We start from the raw sequence: 15149 nt of genomic DNA on the forward strand, positions 1-15149 counted from the left end.
CCTGTGCCCCATGGGCCTGCTGTGACCCCCCATCACTGTACTCTCACCCCCCCAGTCTGCATCCCCTCTGTGCCCCATGGGCCTGCTGTGACCCCCCCACCATCTTTGTACTCCCCCCACCCCAGTCTGCAGCCCCCCTCCAGCCCATGGGCCTGCTGTGACCCCCCCATCGCTGAACTCTCACAGCATCACAACTGTCCTCACCGCATTCACCTCCACCCCACATAGAGCTGCTGGGGTCCCTGCCGCATAACCTGCCAGTCCCCTCCCCCACAGCCACTCCCACATGGCACTGCTGGGATCCCACTGACTGGCCCCGGACCGGAGAGCTGACTCCCCCTCTGCCCACTAGAGCCCTGCTGCGGCCCATGGGGTGGCAGGGTCCTGGTTGTGCAGGGTTAAACCCTGGGCTCTGGGCTCCCCTTGGCCCTGGGATGAGCAGGGCCCTGGTACCCTGCAGGGCGAGCGCAGGTTCAGGTGTAGGGTGTCCAGCATAACCAGCATTAGCAATAGGGAGGGGGAAGCAGGCGTTGGGAGCAGGAACCCAAAGCAGATCCACCAAGATCTCTGGCCTCTCATCCCTCCCTTCCCCTGCCCTCCCTACCCCGGCCTGCTGGGGCTGAGAGCTCAATCTCTTCCTGCCACCCCATCCCCCCCTCGCTGCCTGGCTGCCCCAGCCTCCCCCACCTCCGGGGGGGGATATCGCATGCCCCCCACGAGCCACTTGTGCCCCTGACAAGCCTGGCACCCCCAGCAGGGGCTCCGACCCGGGCCTGGCAAGGGTGGTGAGGCTGTGCAGGGCTCGCCAATGGCCCTGCCTGGCTGCAAGGGGCGAGTGGGCAGGAGTGGCTCCAGGCGCTGGGTCTGGGGCCTGCCGTGCCCACGTGCCCCCAGAGGCGCGATGTATGGCCTGGCCGTTATGGTGCGGGGGCAGGGAGCATTCGGCAGCCCAGCCCTCCCCCTTCCTCTCGCTGAAGGCTCTCTTGGCAGCTGCCCCGCTCTCTTGGCAGAGACGCACCAGAACTGGAGAAAGCAGCAAGAGAGAAATTAAAAAGGGAAAAAAGCCCAATAGCCTGGAGAAGCTTGTGTGTTTGCCCTTTGTAATGACGTAGTGTCCTGTGCCTCTCCCCTAACTCCCTTCCCCTCCCTTCGGCCAGCCCCCACCCCTCGCCCCTCACAGCCTTGGAAGCCACAATTAAGCGGCTCTGGGATAAAACACACTGGCTGCAAGAGGACTGGGGCATTGCTTCAAGAGATGGCAAGGCAGCTGGCTGCATCCCTCCTTCCCGGAGTCCTCCTCCTCCTCGCCATCCTCCCGGCTTCTCGGCAAGGAGGTAAGGAAAGCAACAGCTGCCTCTCCCCAGCCTGAGCCAGCCATTTAGCCCCAAGCCAGGCCACCTCTCTTGGGACACCTGACCTCAGGCGCTGCCTGGCTGGGACAAGGCTCCCGGCAGCTGGTTACGGGGCGTGTGTCCCCAAGGGAAGGGGAATGCCCAGCGGGCAGGCTGCTAATGCCACGAACCCCCTTTGGGAACGGAGCAGCTCAACAAAGCCCCCGAGCCAATCGGAGACTTTGCCGTGTCTGCGCTGCCCCTGGGCTCAACTTCCCCCTGCCGTCCATGGGTCCCATCCACAGCTCCTCGCAGAACCTGGCCTGTCCCTTCTGCTCCCCGCCACTGGGGCAGGCATGCTCCCAACTAGCCATGCCCAAGTGTGACATGGCACTAGGGCACTCCCTGGGGCAGGGGTTGGAGCATGTTGAGCTGGGAGCCCAGCCGGGGCTGTGCCTGGGGATCCCTGCCTGACACTGGACAGCAGCTCTCCTGGGGGGAGAGGTGCTGGTTGAGGGGCTCCTACCAGGTCATGCAACGTCCTCCCTAGCGCATCCCAGAAGGCAAGATCCCAGCCCCAGCTAGGGTACCAGGGCCCGCCGGGCTGTCAATGTGGGGGACTGACATACAGAGAGCAGGCGTGGGGTGAGTGTGAGAGTCCGGGGTTCACTCTGTGTGTGTGTGTGTGAGACACAACCCATGTGAATCACACTCTCAGTGTCTCATGTGTCACTCTACCTCCGCGCGTGTGACACAGCCTGTGTGTAGCCACCTCAGTGTGTATGTGAGAGACACAATACACGTGTCTCATTCTGTGTGTGTCTGACACAGCCTGTGTGTTTTGCTGTGTGTGACAGAGACACAATGTGTGTGGATCACTGTCAGCGAGTGTGTGTGGCAAGGTGCCTGTGTAGCACTCTCACTGCAGGTGCGGGTGTGACAGAACCTGTTCATACACCCTTGATGTGTGGATGTGAGAGACACAACCTGTTTGGAGCACTCTACGTGTGTGTGTTTGTATGAGTGTGTATGTATGGCACAGTCCATGTATACAACCTTCAGTGTGCGGGTGTATGAAAGAAAGAGAAACAAAGCCCCTGTGTATAATTCGCAGTGTGTGTGACAGTCTTTGTGTATCACTTTGTGTGCGTGAGACAACACCCAAGTGCATTACTCTGTGTGAGTGTGTGTGTGTGTGTGACAGCCTGTGTGTATATGGGTATATGTGTGACACAGCCAGTATGGAACACTGTGTTTGTGTGTAGGTGTTATACAGCCCATCTGGATCGCTGTGTGGGTATGTGACACAGCCCAGCCGGATCACTCTGTGTGAGTGTGTGTAGCTGTGACACAGCCCAGCCGGATCACTCGGGGTGCGTGTGTGTGTAGTCGTGACACAGCCCGTGTGCATCACTCCCGAAGGCAAAAGGGATGAAAATGCAGCCTGTAGCTCACAATGCACATTGCAGCTGGAGGGGCGGGGCTGGGAGTGGCTGTGGGGTGGGGCAGGGCGAGCGTAGCTGCGGGGCGGGGCTGGGAGTGGCTGTGGGGTGGGGCAGGGCGAGCGTAGCTGTGGGGCGGGGCTGGGAGTGGCTGCGGGGGGGTGGGGCTGGGAGAGGCTGCGGGGTGGGGCAGGGCGAGCGTAGCTGTGGGGCGGGGCTGGGAGTGGCTGTGGGGTGGGGCAGGGCTGGGCGTGGCTGCGGGGGGGTGGGGCAGGGCGAGTGTAGCTGTGCGGTGGGGCTGGGAGTGGCTGTGGGGTGGGGCGGGGCTGGGAGTGGCTGCGGGGTGGGTGGGGCAGGGCGAGCGTAGCTGCGGGGTGGGGCTGGGAATGGCTGCGGAGGGGCGGGGCTGGGAGTGGCTGTGGGGTAGGGCGGGGCTGGGAGTGGCTGTGGGGTGGGGCAGGGCGAGCGTAGCTGCGGGGTGGGGCTGGGAGTGGCTGCTTGGGGGACGGGGCTGGGAGTGGCTGCGGGGCGGGTGGGGCAGTGCGAGTGTAGCTGTGGGGTGGGGCTGGGAGTGGCTGTGGGGTGGGGCAGGGTGAGCGTAGCTGTGGGGCGGGGCTGGGCGTGGCTGCAGGGGGGCTGGGCTGGGCGTGGCTGCGGGGCGGGTGGGGCAGGGCAAGCGTAGCTGTGGGGCGGGGCTGGGAGTGGCTGCTTGGGGGCGGGGCTGGGCGTGGCTGCGGGGTGGGTGGGGCAGGGCGAGTGTAGCTGCGGGGTGGGGCAGGGCGAGCGTAGCTGCGGGGCGGGGCTGGGAGTGGCTGTGGGGTGGGGCAGGGCGAGTGTAGCTGTGGGGCGGGGCTGGGAGTGGCTGCGGGGTGGGGTGGGGCTGGGAGTGGCTGTGGGGTGGGGCAGGGCGAGCGTAGCTGCGGGGCGGGGCTGGGAGTGGCTGTGGGGTGGGGCAGGGCGAGTGTAGCTGTGGGGCGGGGCTGGGAGTGGCTGCGGGGGGCGGGGCAGGGCGAGTGTAGCTGTGGGGCGGGGCTGGGAGTGGCTGCGGGGTGGGGTGGGGCTGGGAGTGGCTGTGGGGTGGGGCAGGGCGAGCGTAGCTGTGGGGCGGGGCTGGGAGTGGCCGGCATGCCCAGGAAGGTCTGTGGGGGAGCGGGCAGCAGGGAGGGGGAGCGCGAGCGCTCGTGTGCCCGGGGCTGTGCCACGGGGGACCTGTCAGCTGGCCGGGGCGGGCTGCGGGCGGCACGTTCTCGGCTGCCGAGCGGAGCAGGGGAGTGCCCAGGAGGAGCTGCCGAGCAGTGGAGGGGCTCATGCCAGCGCAGACTGTCTCCTGGGGGCCTGTGGCACGTCTGCCTTTCCCAGGCGGGGCAGAGCTTTCTGCCCAGCCGTGTGGCCGTGCCGCTGGCTGCAGCAGGCTCAGATTCTGCCGCTTTGCAGCCAGTAACCCGGGCAGTGCCCACGCTGGCTCAACGGTGGGACTGGGCTTGCCTAGGCGGGAGGTGCGGGGGACCTGCCTCCAGCGGGCCCGACCCTGCCAGGGAACTGCTGTTTGTCCAGACTCCCCTCGCCTCCCCCCATGCCCACGGGGTCTCTGTGGCCACAGGGCTGGCCCCCGCAGAGACACACCTGTAGACCTGGGGTGTGCCTCTCCCCTGCCACGTGGTGCTGGGGAAGTGGGAGAGGCCAGGGCTCTCTTCCCAACTCTGTGTGGGGCCCTCACCACACTCCCTCCACAGGCTTGAACTGGAAGAACCCAGGCTGCGCGAGCCATAGCATCAAGCACTCCCAGGCCAGGCAGGGTGCTGGCTTCGTCTCCCAGCTCTGCCCTGACAAATCCTGTCCACACAGGCTCACGGGCTGCAAAGAGCAGGAGTCCCGCAGGCCAGGCAGCAGGGACCATGGAGAGTGATTCCCAACCCAGGGCTGGATCACATAGGCCTGGAACGCAGGGCCTCGCGCCCGTGGCGTTTACTGCCCAGGCCCATCCCGCCACCTGCCTGCTGCATCGCTGGGGATAATGCGAGCATGCCTGAGCCAGGCCCAAAGCCTGCGCCTGCCCCGGCCCAGCTCCGCAGTAAGGCGATTAGCACAGAGCAGCCTCAGCCTGTGACGGTCACATGCTCACTGAGCACCTCCAAGGCAAGTGTCAGGCTGTGAGAAGCCAAGGCCACCCGCGGGGGGCTTCTGGGGACTTGCAGCTCCTGACACTGTGCTCTAATCTCTGTGTCTTGGCGCTCACAGCGAGACGGACAGAGAGGCCTTTGTTCTGTGCAATGCACTCTGCCCCATCTGGGCCCCCTCCTCATTTGGGGCCCTACAGAAATGGCACCTACACTGCCCAAACCGTGGGCGCACCATCGCCGGGATGGCCAACCTGGGAGCTGTCCCGCAGCCAGCACTCCTGCATTGGTCCCTCCAGCGCCTCCCGCTGGGGCAGGCTGGGAACTAGTGCTCCTCCACTCTCTACAGCACCTCCTGCTGGCGAGGCTGGTGCTCCCTGCAGCTAGGACTTCTGCACCATTCCCTGCCGCCTGGAGGAGCTTCTCAAAGCCAGTGCTGTTCCTATTCCCTCCAGCGCCTCCTGCTGGCAGAGGCCACAATGGTGCTGTGAGCTCGCCCCTGCTCTGCTTCTTGTGCAGCAGATAAGTCCAGTGCACAGCAGCTGTGTGTGGGAATGGGAGCTGCCCTATTCCCTGTACCTGTGCAGCAGGCATGGCCCCGTTTTCAGTCCACGTGTCTCCCACCCTTGTGCTGCACACCTGATGATGGCTATTCTCAGATATGGCCAGCCTTTCATAATCTGAATTTTGCCTCTTTTCTAGGGTGACCAGACGTCCCGATAAAATCAGGACTGTCCCGATTTTTAGTTCTTTGTCCCGTGTCCCGACCGATGCACGGTCAGGACACCATGTATCCCGATATTGCGGCTTTGGCCGCTCCAGTGGGTTTTTTGTTGTTGTCGTTTCGGCAACTCTGCTCCGGCCGGCTTTTTTTTGTTTTTGCTTCCCCCATGTGTCCCGATATTTTGTCCATTTCGTCTGGTCACCCTACTCTTTTCCTGCTCGTGAATTGTTCCCCAGGGGCATGACTTTCCCCCAGTGATTTCAGTGAATAATTTGCCATCTGCAGTTCCGCGACGCCCAGCACTGGCGAGCCCTGCTCCGCAGCTGGCAGCAGGAACCAGCGTGGCAGAGGTCTCCTAGAAGCCAGGAGAAGGGCCCTGAATGGAGCTTTAGCCACATGGCAGCGAGTGACTGGCCTCTGATTCCTGCCAGATGGTGCCACCCATCTTATCAGAGCCTTGTAGCCTAGTCCTTGCTGGGGGGGGGGGTCCAAGAGGGGCACTGCAATCTCAGACCCACGCCAATGGGCAGAGAACAAATGCCTCTGTGCTGGCTGGAAGGCGAGAAGTCTGCAGGAGCCCTGGAGTGCACCATGTGGAGCTGCCCCTGACGAGCCCCCCTGGGTCGGGGATGCCCATGGGCGACCGTTGCAGTTCTGTTGGTTTCAATGCAATCGCTTGCACCAGGGCTGAATTTGGTTCCTCGTGTCTGGTCATTGGCTTTATAGCTCAACAGGTTAGGGCCCCCAGGGCCAGCCTTGCACGTCTGGAGGGGCTGTGCAGTCTGGGGTTCAGCAATCTCCTTAGCACAAGATCCTAGACCTGCCTGGCTGTGAGCAGCAGCCCCTGAAGCCAGCTGGAGCCTCTGAAGGAGACACTAGGGGCTATCTACTCTGCAGTTGGCAGCCAGCCGCCCAGCCTGGGCAGGGCTCTGGCAGGGCCTGAGCTAGTGCGCTAACTAGCTGTGTGGACACCGTGGCTGTGGCCAACATGCAGGCTAGCCACCCAGCTCAGGCCCAGGGCTCGGGTGGGCCTGAGACCTGAGCTGCAATGCCCACACAACTATTTCCAGCATGCTAGCTCGAGCCCTGCTAGCACGTCTGTCTGCCAGGGCTGGGAGGCTTGCCCCAGGTGCAGTGTGGACGTACCCTCATGCTCCAACAAAAGAGCAGGACAGCCAACATCTGGCACCAGCGATCTGAGAGATCTGACCCGTGGACTCTTCAGAGCGTCCAGTGAAGAGCTGGTGCTAAGCTGAGGCCTGGGACTTATTGCCGTCAATACGAATGGCCTGGGATATGAACTAGCCAGCTTGGTGCATCTTGTCCAGCCATGGGCCAAGCTAACCGAGCTCAGAACGGGGGAGTCTGCCATTAGCAGATGTCACCTCCTGATATTCTTTCGACTGTAGGATTCCAAAACCCTCCTGCCAAGCAAGACAAGCCCCCCCTTCCAGCAGCACACAAGGCCACGGTGAGCTTTGCCAAGATCCAGAGGAGGTTGGCACACTCCTCACTCAGCTCAGCTCCACTCTCAGCCCTGTCTGGGGAGGGCAGACTCGGGAAAAGTTGGGATCAGAGCCTAGGAGAGATGGAAACCTCTGTGACAGCCAGTCAGTGAACAGCTGGTGAGGAGGGCTGAGTGGGAGATAACGCTGAAGGTAGCAGGGCCCCATGAGAGACATATAAGCCTGATGGATGGCGCCCGCCCAAAGGATCCAGAGTATCCTTAGGAGCCCTTTGCCCAGCAGCTGAGAAGCATGGCTGAGGCAGCGAACATGAGAAGGTCTGCACAGAACAAGCCCGTCTCGATGACAAATCCTGAGTTAACAGGGGACCTTCCCTTGGTGCTGGGGAGTGACGCCAATCAGGAGCTGGCTCTGGGGCGAAGGAGAACTAGACCGAGGAGGAAGGATGCCCGGCTTCACACCCCCCACCCCAGCCTACCCGGGCTGGGCAGGGACATTCATCAGCCATGGCTCCAGGACGGCTTCTGTCCCTGTGCGGTGATGCCAGGTGCTGCACTAAGTGGCACCAGTGCTGGGCCAGCTCCTGCCAATGGGCGCCATCCAGGTCGTGCCCCCGCTGACTGCCGGCTCCTCTCCTCACACCCGGCCTTCTGACTGCTCTTCCTGGGAACCCAGACTCTGCGGGGAGGCTGGGCTGGGATGACTCAGCACCAAAGAACTTACCGGGAGCCAAAGGCCCCTCTGACCTCTCTGGAGGAGCAAATGGAGCCCCTCGCTCAAGTCTTGCTGAGGAATGTCCTCATCCCAGCCCATCCGGCACTGCGCAGCTAGCTGCTTTAGCCACCGTGTGAGACCGTTCCTCCCAGCAGCAGCCCAGAGGCCCTCAGGGCCGTGTCACGCTGGCAGCCGCGCCAGACAACCACTGCCTGGCGCACAGAGCTCCCGCCGACACAATAACCTACTTGGCCGCAATGAGCCCCGAGCTCTGAGCCCTGGAGGCAGGGGACAGGGGCTCCCCCAAGAGCTGAGGGGGTGTGTCTCCCTTTCCCCTCGAGAGTCTGCCCCCCTTCCCCTCTCTCTCCCAGCAGGCAGGAGCAGCAGACTGGGGCTGCCCTCTGGACAGCTCTCCAGGGCCAGGGCTGGACGGCTTACTGGTGGGGAGGCTGGAAGCCCCACGGGGCCCCCCAGTCAGACACAAGCTGCTCCAGCTGCTCCCACCACGGCTTCCCCACTCCTCTCAGCAGCCAGGGAAGGGGTGGGTGGGAGGTGAGTTCCCCTTGCCATGCTGTCCCTTCCTGTGGCCTTGGCTCCCCGGCTGCACATCACAGTCCATGGCTCACAGGGCCAAGCTGCAGCCCGGTGCAAACATCAGTGCAGTTCTGCCATTTACAGCAGGGCTGCAGTTGGCTCTCGGAGTGAGTCTGTGGTGCAGACAGGGCATTGCTCTGGGGAACCTCGCAGCACTGGCATCCCAGCTGCGCCCCAGTCTGGGGAGCTCCCCCTGGTAGATGTTTGCAGCAGCTGAGGCTGGCGGTGGTCTGAAGTGCAGGACAGGGAGGGGCCGCATGGACACTTTGCGTTTGTTTTTAAACAAGGAATTATCTGGGATTTGTTTTTCCAAGCCAGCGGGAGGCGAGCGGAGCGGGAGCCAGGGTTCTAATCCCTGTTTGAAAAGGTCAGAGCCCTGTCATTCATCCTAGCCAATAACGCAGTCTCTGCGACAGGAAAGTGGGGCAGGGCCAGGCCAGGGGAGTGAGAGGGACAGACAGACAGACGGATGGGGAGACAGGAGACCGAGGGCTGGAACGAGTGCCTTTGGCTGCGGGAACGTGTTATCGCTCTGAATTCCATGCAAAGTGAGATCAGCTCGTCTGGAATCTGGAACCAATTCCAAAGCCTGCGGAGGCTCAGTGTAATGTGCTCCACATTAGGCCGGCTCTGTGCTAGCTGCACGGGTCAAGGGCTGCGGGCCTGGGCATGCAAGCTCCTGGCAGTGCAGCAGAGGTCCACTGGGCTTTGCCTTCTCCAGGGCCTGACACCCAAGGCTCTCAAAATACTTTGCTGTCCTGTGACCTTCCCATCCCATCAGGGGCACCTAGTGCTACCTCACATTACAGGTGGGGCAACTTCCCTGAGACAGGAGGGGAAGCCCCTAGGCTGCCTGGCAAGTCATTGGCACAGGTGGGATGGCATCTATAACTCATGGATCCCAGCCTTGTACTCTGTCGTCCATCCAGTACTGCTAGTGTGAACCCGGGCACTAGTGCTCTGTCTGTGTCTGGGGCTATAAGTGTGACCCATGACACTAATGCCCTTTGTGTATCTGGTCTGTGAATGTGAACCCTGGCACTAGTGCCCTATGTGTGTCTGGGGCTGGGGGTGTGAACCCTGGCACTAGTGCCCTGTGTGTACATAGGGGCTGTGAGTGTGAACCCTGGCACTAGTGCTCTGTCTGTGTCTGGGGCTGGGGGGGTGAATCCTGGCACTAGTGCCCTGTGTGTACATGGGGGCTGTGAGTGTGAACCCTGGCATTAGTGCCCTGTGCGTGCCTGGGGCTGGGAGTCTATGTCTATGTCTTGGGGCTGTCTATGGCGCAGGCAGGATGTTGTCTCCTCCCCCAGGGGCAGAAGCAGCTGGAGCAGAGAGCACTAGGAAGGCTTGTCCCAGCTGGACACGTCTCCGTGTCTCTGGCTGGAGTGGGTGAGAGGGCTGCTGTAGGGAGCCTGGTCTGGGTGTTGGGAAGGAAATGAGAACTTCTCCAAAGCCTGATAAAGCTCCCCAGCAGTGAGAGCAGCCGCCTGCGGGCAGGCTCCGTCTCAGCCCCTCGATGCCACCTGCTGGGCATGTTTATTTGGGCAGCTGCTAGTGACTCCTTCAACTTCCACGCCCGAAGAACATAACCTAGCTGGGCGAGCTGGCCCGGAAGGACCTGGCTGGGTAGAGACTGACACAGAGCACCCGGCCATGGGCTGGGCTGAGATGGGAGCAGGGCTGCCACCAGTCACCCCTCTCCAATGTGGGAACAATGCCCCCTCAGACCAGCCCTTGCCTAGGGGCAGCTGTGCACACTGGGACTGGGCCAGCTCCTGCAGGCAGCGGGTAGGATGTCTGTGCCCTCCCAGCTGGAGGCCCCACCCAGGGCAGGCAGGCAAGCCGTGTGCCCCGATTTACACAGAGGTCGCACTAGGCCACCCCAGGCAGAACTCCATGCCTAGCATGGCAACCCCGGGGCTCCCTGCTCAGCACAGCAAACCCATCCTCTGCTGTCTCCCCTGCAAGGGGGTCCTGGTCCTGCCTTTGAGGCGCTTAGTGATCTGGGCCTGGGATACCCCATGGAACTCCAGCTCCCACATCCCAAACACCGCACCCCGTTTTGTGCTGTCTGGGAGACTCAGCAGAGGCCAAGAACTACCTGGCGCTGCCCTGTAGAAAGACGGAGGGTTCGCTCCCCAGTGCTGTGTCTAAATACAACAGCCCTCCCAGCACCGAGTCCACACACAAGGGCTTGTCAACAGAAGCATATGGCTCTATGCAAAGGAATGGAGGTTCACGCAGCAGTGCCCCAGTATGTCCCCAGGGCTGACTAGCTAGGAGCAGGGTGGTGGCAGGCAAAGGTGGGCCCTGTCCCTGCTCCGTAGGGGGGCAACTGTTGGTGGGATTGGGGCGAAGATCCTGCCTGAGGGTATCAGCTGGGGCTCTCCTAGCCTCATGGCAACCATCAGGTTCATTGTAGCTCAGCCTCCCCTCCCCCGCCTGAGAAATGGTGCTGGCTTGAATCCCAGGCAGCACTGGGCTGGCACAGATCCTGCTGCAGGGCAGCCGTTACTGACACAACCATGGGCCTCCCCCTTTCCGGGGCTGTCCCAGAGCTGTGTGGGGTGTTACAGGAACAGCCGGCATCCCAAAGCCGAGCCCTTCCCCGCACAGCGTGCTCAGCCGCCCAGAGATCAGGGCCCTGGAGACGGGCCTGTTAGTCCCAGACAGGCCCGTCTCCCCTGGAGACCTCCCCCCCGGAGTCTTACACCAGCTGGATAGGAATTAGAGCCAGGCCAGACTCCTGCCCCAGGGAGGAGAGCCAGGTGCTCCCTTGCCTCAGGGGTGAATAGCCCTCCGCCAGGGCCCTCAGGGGTGTACAGCCCTCCCCCTTGGGCCTGAAGGGTGTCACGGCCCTCCACCATGAGTCTCAGGGGCACATGTGGCTTTTCTGGGTCCCATTAGCAAAATGACAGGGCTCTGAGCACAGCAACCCCGTGCTGCTACCTTCACTGGGCTTGCCAACTGTAGATCTCAAAGTACTTCCCCAGGGTAGGTCTGTGTCACTATCCACACAGTAATGATGGGCAAACTGTGGCACAGGGAGGTGCAGGGAATGGCTCGTGATCCCACGGCAGAGCTGGGACCTGGCACTGCCCCGCAGCTCGTGCACTCAAGAGGGCAGTCCTGCTTTCTCTGTTTGTCCCAGGAAGGTTTCTGGGCTCCCTATGGGCTGGGTGGACGAGGCCCGGCGGATGTGTTTCCCAGGTGGCTGTGTGTGACGCTGCCTGTTCCTTTTGCAGGGGTGCCTGGTGCTGGAGTGGGAGTTCCAGCTCTAGGATATTACCCAGGTAAGAACCCACTCCCCCAGCTGGACATGGGAAGCTGCTGTTTGCAGGGAATGGGACTGTCTCCCCACCCAGCAGGGCACGCTCTCCCCTGCATGGGGAGGGAAGTGAGGGTGCAGTGGAAGAGGGGTGAGCGGTGGGAGGCCCCTGTTCAGATCCTGTGGGGGATGGGAATTGAACCTGGGTCACCTACATCCCAGGTGAGCATGCTAGCCCCTGGCTACGCGTTATATGATGGGCACCACTACTCCTCCAGCTGGATTTTGAATGGGCCCTGATCTGGCAGGTGGCCTCTGAGCCCGCCCCCGGATGGCGCTTGGCAATGACTCAGATGGAGGAATGCCTGTCTTCTCCCCCTCGCATCGGGGCTTGGGCCGGAGGTGGGCTTTGGGGGCCTAGAGAAGGCAGCAGGGCCTGTACGCAGACGCAGAAATGTAGGTACTGAGGGAACTTTAACCCTCAAAACTTAGGTGCCGAGAGTTTCGGCACCTCCAGCATGAGCGGGAGCTTTGTGGATTGCAGCGGGGCCTAGACCTGGGACTTGGGCGCTAAAGCCTGGACTAGGCACTGCCTTACCTATGTCCCTCAGGGCTCAGCCCCTGTGCCGGGCTGTGACGGAGTTCAGAGTCTGCATTCCAGGCACAGAGCCAGCCCCTCAAGTCCTCCTGGGAGCCAGGGAACCACTGGCCTGTGAGCCCAGCTCTGGCTGGCGGGACTCTCCATCTACTGAGAGTGCAGGGCTGCTGCAGTGCAGCACGGGCTGTCCTTGCTGCGGCGAGCACTGGAAGGGAGCTGTCCCACCGTGTGGCTTTAGCCACAGCCGGCAGCCTGGCTTCACCTGCTGCTGGCCTGACTGGGCGGGGGTGAGGCTGACAGGCAGTGACCTTCAGCAGGGTGTTTTCCGGGCCCTTTCACTGCCCACTTCCCAAAGGAAAGAGGAGTCTCACTCGGGCAGTCCAACTGCAAGCTGGCAGGGGACCAGCTGCCCACGTCTTCCTGGCTCTAGTTCCTGTGGCTCTGGGCTGGAGCATGGTGGGGTGGAGGCCCTGGGATGGCAGCTCTCAGAGCTATACCCATGGGTACTGATTACTCCAAAGCCGTGATGCGGGCAGGGCTGGAGGGCAGGGCGCTAAGCACGTGTTGCTGTTTGCAGGAGCTGCTGGGGTTGGAGGCCTGGGAGCAGGAGGCCTGGGGGCGGGAGCTGGACTTGCAGGTGAGCGCTGTCCTGAGATGCACAACCCAAAGTCACCACCTACATGGCCCAAGGCAATGGTGGCTGGCGAGCAGGCTTGCTGCTGGCTGAGTCCCTGGAAGCAAGCATCTCTCCTGGGTATGGGGGCACCATACAGCGGCTCCCCCCAGTAAGGAGGCACCCCTGTCCCTGTGTGCAGAAGCGCCTGTAGTGGGTCCTTCACCTTAGTGTGGAGGTATCTGCTTCCTGAGCTGCAGTGTCCCCCCATAACCAAAGGGAGTGGCACATGCCCCCTTCTGTGGTGCTATTGGATTCTCCAGGGAGAGGGCACTTCAGTCTTGCAAACTAACATCTGGAAGCTTCTGCTCCAGCCACCCAGGGATCAAATCAGGGAAGTTCTCAGACTCATGCTGTCGAGGAGACCAGCCTCGTGGGGCCTTCAAACCCATGTGCCTGGCTCTCAGGTGGGACGGTACAGGGGCGGTTCTCTGCCCCGAGCTGCATGGCCAGTGTGCCAAGTTCATCTTGCCGGCTCCAGGCCAGCTGCCTGTGTGACACAATCTCCCAAGGCCAGGGGCTGGGCAGCGGCTTGTGTGTCTCCCTCCAAACCACCAGACTTACCGCATCAATTGAGCTCTTGCTTTTCTCTAGGGCTCGGTGTTGGAGCAAAACCTCCCAAGCCAGGTAAGGGACATCTCCCCGTCTGTGGGCTCTCGGCTGTGCAGCACAGGGCTCCATTTGCTAGGGCAGGGCTCGGCAGAAGCCAGGCATGGACATGCAGGGGTTTCCCATCAGCTGCTCCCCTTGCTTCTCTCGCATGGGGCTGAGTGGGGGGTCACCACTACGACTCCTCTGCGGCTGCCTTCTCCCTCCCAGCCTGAGCCCTGCTCGCTGTGCCCTGATGGCACCCATGCCCGCACATCACACTGCCCCAGCTTAGACCCCTCCCACACTCTATAGTTCCCTGCTTTGACAGCTGCCCCCCACCCCAGACGGGCAGAGCCCCCTGCCCTGCCTCCTTCCCCAGTGCCTTGGGATCACGAGACCTCTCTTGCTGCTCACCCGCACGGAGCTCTCCTCAGCCACAGCCACACACCATGCCTGGAGCCCAATGCAGGGATTCATGCCTTGGGGGCAGAGAACTCACCAAGTTCTCGTGGGGGAGCCTCCTTCGCACCCTGGGGCTGGCAGCCCATGACCCCTTGGAGCACTGGCGGGGGGGGGTGCTAGGGCTGTGGTTGGCACTGTCCCCGCCCCGCGGGAAGCAGAGTGGCAGCCAATGCCTGGTTGAGAGGAAGGCCCAGGCCACAGCAGAGCTGCTGGCCTATGGTCATCTGCACCTTCCTGGTTCAGGGCCTGGCAGCCTCAGGGCACTGGTTCCAGGCAGCCTCTTCTGCTGCCAGCGAGGCTTGGTTAAGGCATGTCAGGCCCCAACTAGCCTGAAGTTAAATGCCAACTCCAGGGGACTGAGCCAAAGCCCAGCACTCCCCGGTGCCCAGCACCACCTGGGGAACTGCAGCATGCAGAGCCTAGGGCAGGGAGAGGATCCTGGCTCCCCCAGCCTGTCTGTAAGTCAGCCATCCCGGCGCTAGGGACAGAGCTCAGGAGCTCCAGAGTCAGTTGTGCCCATCTGAGAGCAGACGTAAAGTTGCAGTAATGTCAGCCCCGTGCCAAACCCAGTGGCTGCCAAGAGGTTGTGCCCTGGAAAGCTGGCAGAGCCTCTCTCCACCTTTCAGGATTCAGTGTCAGGCCAGACAACCAGCCAGGTGCCTTTTTTCAGGCAAACCCCACACTGGAGCAGGAGGCACCTGTGGGGCAGAGGGTCCCATTTACAGTGAGATGTGCAGCCTGCAGGAGGCTCAGCACAGGGCTCCCAGGAGCCTGCTTGTGTCCCTCAGATGGCAGTGCCCCGCCTGCCCAGTCCAGCCTTTCCCCTGCAATGCCTGCAGTGGGGTCAGCTGGGCAGGGTGCTTCCCAGAAACCTCTCCGGCATGGCTAGACATGGCTTCGGCCCTGTGGGGTGAGGGGCTGCCCAGTGGCTGCGAGGATGCCTGGAGAAACCGAGCCCCGGGTGGCAGCATCCTCCAGCTGTGGATGGAGCTGCTGAGGAATCGTCTGGTTGTTGTAGGATGGATCCACACTTATTCCAAGGAGCATGTCGCTGGCAGTCCACGTGTCATCACCGTACTGTTTGGTGGGACAGCTGGGCCAGTGCACGTCTCATCATGGGACCCTCTGCTGTGCCAGGCTGGGCCAGTGTGTTTGGTCATCACCAG

General features: G+C 62.3%; 1 protein-coding gene across 3 annotated transcripts in view; it reads left to right on the top strand.

The window, feature by feature from the left end:
• Window positions 1-1125: 1125 nt before the first annotated feature.
• ELN (elastin) overlaps window positions 1126-15149 on the top strand; it is a 90836-nt gene continuing 76812 nt past the window's right edge. Inside the window, exons 1-4 of one of the 3 annotated variants that reach the window (XM_073315473.2) lie at window positions 1126-1334; window positions 11637-11684; window positions 12835-12894; window positions 13525-13557. In XM_073315473.2, the coding sequence (XP_073171574.2) occupies window positions 1256-1334; window positions 11637-11684; window positions 12835-12894; window positions 13525-13557 (220 nt within the window). In that variant the 5' untranslated portion in view covers window positions 1126-1255. The remainder of the gene's footprint in view (window positions 1335-11636; window positions 11685-12834; window positions 12895-13524; window positions 13558-15149) is intronic. The other 2 variants (XM_073315472.2, XM_073315471.2) reach the window with 2 other exon arrangements.

Source organism: Lepidochelys kempii, chromosome 17 (assembly GCF_965140285.1).
Source record: "Lepidochelys kempii isolate rLepKem1 chromosome 17, rLepKem1.hap1, whole genome shotgun sequence".
NCBI lineage: Eukaryota > Metazoa > Chordata > Testudines > Cheloniidae > Lepidochelys > Lepidochelys kempii.